At 41.4% G+C, this 6000-nt stretch overlaps 1 protein-coding gene across 1 annotated transcript in view; it reads left to right on the plus strand.

The window, feature by feature from the left end:
- Nucleotides 1-5797, plus strand: part of LOC138674586 (uncharacterized) — a 434601-nt gene extending 428804 nt beyond the window's left edge. The window contains exons 4-5 of the mRNA XM_069762404.1: nt 4560-5234; nt 5789-5797. Of these exons, the coding sequence (XP_069618505.1) occupies nt 4560-5234; nt 5789-5797 (684 nt within the window). The remainder of the gene's footprint in view (nt 1-4559; nt 5235-5788) is intronic.
- The last annotated feature ends 203 nt before the right edge of the window (nt 5798-6000 follow it).

Raw genomic sequence — 6000 nt, forward strand, 5'->3', positions numbered from 1 at the left:
CAATGTGATTTTCTGGATTTTTTTTCTCAGTTTGTCTCCCATAGTTGAGGTCTACCTATGATGTAAATTACAGACGCCTCTCATCTTTTTAAGTGGTGGAACTTGCACTATGGCTGACTGACTAAATACTTTTTTGCCCCACTGTACATTGCCTTTTTTGCACCAGGATTATTTTTTATATAGCAATTATTGATACTTTTTGCACTCCTATTAATTATTCATAATTATCCTTTTGCACTTTTTTTATATTGTTATATTTCTTATTGACTTTCACTAAATTTTAAATTTTATTTTTTTGCAAATAATCTGCATCGGTCGATATTGGAGGTCACCAATTTATATCTATAATGACAGTTGTATAATATATTTTTTTAATCGTCCTGTCATAAATTCGCGTACTTGTTTATTATTTTTTATCTTGATTTTTTAATTTTTATATATTGTTGCCACTTTCACCTTAATAAAGGCTATTGATATTTATCCTCTGTGTGGGTTCACTCTTTTTGGCTTTCCAAGGTATAGTTGTTGTGGTTGGTCCATAAAAAAAGTTTGCACCAAACACTCATATACACACATCTGAATATAATTTGGTACACACACAAACACCACATACGTGAAAAAATGGCATCACAATCACGGTATTCAGCAGAAGAGGCATATGCTCTCCTTACCTCCTACACTGATAGTGAGGGAGAAGATGCCACCTTCCTTTATTTTTCATGCTCCTCATCCTCAAGTGATACTGAACTGCCACACAGACACCAGAGGACACCCGTATGGACCTCACCCCTCAAAGATTATGAACCACTGATTCCTGATTTTGTGGCGAAATCAGGAATCAAATTTGACATCACTGGCATTACAGAAATAGACTTTCTCGAAGTCTTTAACTCTGAGGATTTTGAAATTCTTAATTTGAGGCAATCTACAATTTTTTCATTACAGTGATAATTCACAATGTCTTCTCTGAGGTAACCCCAACTTTAACTGACTTTTCAATGTTCAGCCGGTCATTGATCACTTCAGAAAAAAGTTCAGCAAAGGGACATCTGCGTGGATGAGTCCCTAATACATTTCAAGGGTAGGCTCAAATTTCGTTAATACCTGCCCAGTAAAAGCACCAGGTTCAAAATTAAGCTCTACAAACTGTGTGAGAGTACCTCAAGGTACCAACAGGTTTAGAGTTTATGAAGGGAAGGGCACCCTCATTGAACCCCCTAAATGTCACCCTCTCCTGGGAGTGACTGGGAAAATTGTGTTGGATTTGGTGCACCCACTGCTGGTTCAAGGTGATCACCTCTATCTAGATAACTTTTATTCCAGAATCCCAATCTTCAAGTCCTTCTCTGAGCGAGCTACCACAGCCTGTGGTACTGTCTGCAAAAATCAGACAGGCCTTCCTAAGATGTTAACTTGGGCAGCAGGTCAGAAAGGGTGAGAGCAGAGCTCAATGTAGCAACAACATGCTGGTGGGTAAGTACAAGAACAAAAGTGATGTCCTTTTCTTAACCACTATACATGGTCAAGGCAGCACCCACACCACTGTACGAGGTACCTCTACACAGGTCATCAAACCAGACTGTGAACTGGGGTGCAACAAGAACATGGGGGGAGTTGATCTCTCTGATCAAGTCCTCCAGCTGTATAGTGCCATGAAAAAGGCCAAGTTGTGGTACAATAAACTGGCCATGCACATAGTATAGAATTGTACAATGTGCAAAGCTTATGTGCTATCACGATGTGCAGGCCAGACCGCTACGTACCTTCAGTTCCAAGAGGTAGTAATCAAGGCCCTAATGTTTGGAGATAAGGAAGGAGCAGGCACCAGTACTTCCAAAACTGAAGGTGCTTGTATCATTCAAAGCCAACATTTCCCGGTGAGGTGCCTCAAATCACAAAGAAAGGAAGGTTGCAAAAGAGGTGCCGAGTGTGTTACAAAGCTGGATACGCAAGGACACCACTTACCAATGTGACATATGCCCCGACACGCCTGGCCTGTATATAAAACATTTCTTCAAACTGTACCACACGTCCTTTGACTATTAAATTCAATTATGACTTGCACAACTCAAGTATACCAACCTAACGCACACTACACAACTCACGTATGCCAATCTGATGCACTCTACACAACTCATGTATGCCAACCTGATGTACACTACATAACTCATCTATGCCAATCTGATGCACTCAACAGAACAGACGTATGCCACCTGATGCACTCTATACTACTCATGTATGCCAACCTGATGCACTCCACATAAATCACGTATGCCAACCTGATGCATTCTACACTACTCACATATGCCACTACATTATGAAATTCAAATACCAGGAAACACTAGTTCAATTCCAATATAAGGTCACTTGTGGAGAGTTTCCACTATTTAGGCAGAACAAAGGCTCTCCAAGCGTGACACGACGCCCACAGACCATTCCATCAAAATCTGCTTTCCAAAACATTACTCCTTCCCTTCTGAGTACTGCCATGCGCCCAAACAGTAGTTTTTCCCACATATGGGTTGTCAGCGTACTCAGGAGAAATTGCACAACAAATTTTGTGGACCATTTTCTCCTTTTACCTTTGTGAAAGTAAAAAGTTTGGGGATAGAAGAACATTTTAGTGGAATTTTTTCTTTCATGCCTCAACATTATAACTTTCTGTTAAGGATCTGGGGATTCAGGTGCTCACTGCACATCTAGAGAAATTCATTTGGTTAGTTTCCAAAATGGGGTCACTTGTGGGGGGTTTCCACTGTTTAGGCACATCAGTGACTCTCCAAACATGACATGGTGTCCGCTCTCGATTCTAGCCAATTTTGCATTCAAAAGTCATACCGTGCTCCTTCCCTTCCGAGCCCTGCCGTGTGCCCAAACAGTAGATTTCCCCTACATATGGGGTATCGGCTTGCTCAGGAGCAATTGCACAGCAAATTTTAGGGTCAATTTTTTCCTGTTATCCTTATAAAAAAAATTGGGGTCTAAGAAAAAAATTTTGTGAAAAAACATAGATGTTCATTTTTTTCTTCCCCATTGTTTCAGTCCTTGTGATGTACCTGAAGGTTTAATAAACTTCCTGAATGTGGTTTTGAGCACCATGAGGGGGCAGTTTTTAAAATGTTGTCACTTTTTGGTATTTTCTGCCATATAGAGTCCTCAAAGACACTTCAAATGTAATGTGGTCCCTTAAAAATGGTTTTGTAAATTTTTATGCTTAATAAATGTGCTGAGGTAAAGTAGATATGTGGGAAATGTTATGTATAAACTATTTTGTGTGACATAACTCTCTGGTTTAAGGGTGTAAAAATTGAAAGTTAGAAAATTGCAAAATTTTCAAAACTTTTTGACAAATTTCCAAATTTTTTGCAAGTCATATCAAATATATTTTACCACTTTCATGGAGTACAATATGTCATGAAAAAACACTCTCAGAATCAGTGGGATCCGTTGAAGCATGCCAGAGTTATTACCATATAAAGTGACACTAGTCAGAATTGTAAAAATTGGCCTGGTCATGAAGGTGAAAACAGGCTTGGGGTGAAGGGGTTAAGAAGTACTCAAAAGGTCTACAAATCTCACTTGACTCAAACCTTAAAAATTGTTCATTAATACTTTTCAAGAGCTGAAAATAAAGAACAAAGAATAATATTCTGCTAAAAAAAATAGCAGGGTCTTAATTTTCATTGACAAACGTGGATATTTACAGTATAAACTAAAACTTGTTTCCAGACTTAGCTTTTGGCCGATGTCTCACTTGCAACTGCAATGCGAGAAACTCGTGCGAGTCTGTCACCTCAATAATCGACAATGGGACTTGTGTGGCTGCATGTATTTCTATGCAGCTGAACGCTCCGGTCCGAACCGCCGGCGGCAGTGCCGGGTTGTTAAATATGCTTATTTCGCACATTTATTTAATTAGGACTTTAGCAGGTGCGGTACTCTTAAAGAAAAAATGTCATGATATTTTCATAAAAAATGTAGTGGTTTATTGAATTGTCCACAGAAAAACCACATTGCAGCAAAACATAAAAATAGATGAAATAGTTACGAACAGATTGTCCATTTGTAAATATCAGTGCTTGTTACTCATCTTTCCCAAAGTTCTGAATGGTAAAAGCTGTCTGTCTGTGTGAAGTCTGAAGTCATCATGGCTATCAGCTGTTCCTTCCTTGTGTGACTTGTCTGATGTCCATGGAGAATGATGGTGAAGGCAGGAGGTGACAGCCCCCATGTGACAGCCCCCACGTGACAAGCCCACACCTTCCTAAGAGACGTTATTTATATGTCCCACAGATCACGTGTTCCCTTTATATGGTGTTGACTTATACTCTGAGCTATATATATATATATATATATATAGATATAGCTTTTGTAACGTCAGCAAGAAGCAATGTGCTCAGTACAGAATTGAGAATAAGAATAATTCAAATAATAATTAATATTTAACACGGGTATTGATGTGACAGACTCACGCGAGTTTCTCGCATTGCAATTGCAAGTGAGACACTGACCTTTCTATTAATCACTCAACTAATATTTAGTTATATAACCTTCTCCAGGTCCATCGGAGCACCTCCAACAGTGCTTGTCGGGCCGAGCTGGGCAGATTCCCTCTACACCTAACAGTTCTAAAGAGGGCGCTGTCATTCCGGGCTCACCTGCATAGGAGCAATCCAAGCTCCCATCACCATAAAGCCCTGATACATGAAGGTGAAACAGAAAAACCAGAACCCCCGGAACAGCCCAGCCAAACCCAACCGGAGCAGAACACCAATCACAACAACCTGACAAAAGCCGGAATTAGGAAGATGGCAGACGAAGGCCAGGAGAGGTATGTCAGTGACTGGAAGAATGATATCAACAGCTCACAGAAACTGACCATGTACCGGAGCCTACAGAGAGACTACAGACTGGCCCCATATCTGGAGAAACTCCCGGACCCCAGAGATCGCAAGATTCTGAGCCGATATAGACTCAGTGCCCACAGTCTGGCCATCGAATGTGGCCGACACAGGCAGAGCTACAAGCCCAGGGAGGAAAGACTGTGCCAACACTGTGACCAGGAGGCCATAGAGGACGAAACCCACTTCCTGCTACACTGCTCCAAATACTCAGCAGTGAGGGACACTCACTTCAGGAGACTCTCACATCTCTTCCCAGACTTCATCACCATGAAGGAGGAAGAGAAAACCTATATCTTGCTGGGAGAAGAAGAGAGAGCGGTGGAGATAGCAGCGCGGTATGTGAGCGAATGTCATAGACTACGAGAAAGAGAACTATGATGCCATGGACTATAGCCCCCAACCTGGACCTGCCCCATCCACCTCCCCTATGCCATGGACTATAGCCCCCACCCTGGATCTGCCCCATCCATCTCCCCTATGCCATGGACTATAGCCCCCACCCTGGATCTGCCCCATCCACCTCCCCTATGCCATGGACTATAGCCCCCACCCTGGATCTGCCCCATCCACCTCCCCTATGCCATGGACTATAGCCCCCACCCTAGATCTGCCCCATCCACCTCCCCCCACAGCTCCTATCCAACATCCCCTCAGTCCCTATCCCTATTGCCTCTATACACTTGCTTTGGCAAAACTGATGTGTATTTGGTCCTGCCAATAAAGCTTCTTTGAATCTTGAATCTTGAAACCTTTATTTTTGATGACTGCTTTACATCTGTGTGATATTCCAGCCCAAACTGACTGCACTACATTCTACAGTTCTTGTGCATTCTTAGGTTTTGTATGAATAACAGCATTTTTTATGTCAACCCACAAATTCTCAGTTGGATTGAGGTCTGGCGATTGGGCTGGCAAATTCATAACTAGTGATGAGCGAATTTGTTCGGAAAACAATCACCAAACATAAATTTGGCACAAATATGGCACATTCAAATCTGTGATCTGAAACACGAGCACAATTTTATAAAATCAGAAACATTCGGTAAAAGTGTGGGAAAATATTTGCATTGCCACTAAAGTATTTTCAGTATTTTCA

This window comes from Ranitomeya imitator, chromosome 4 (genome assembly GCF_032444005.1).
Source record: "Ranitomeya imitator isolate aRanImi1 chromosome 4, aRanImi1.pri, whole genome shotgun sequence".
NCBI lineage: Eukaryota > Metazoa > Chordata > Amphibia > Anura > Dendrobatidae > Ranitomeya > Ranitomeya imitator.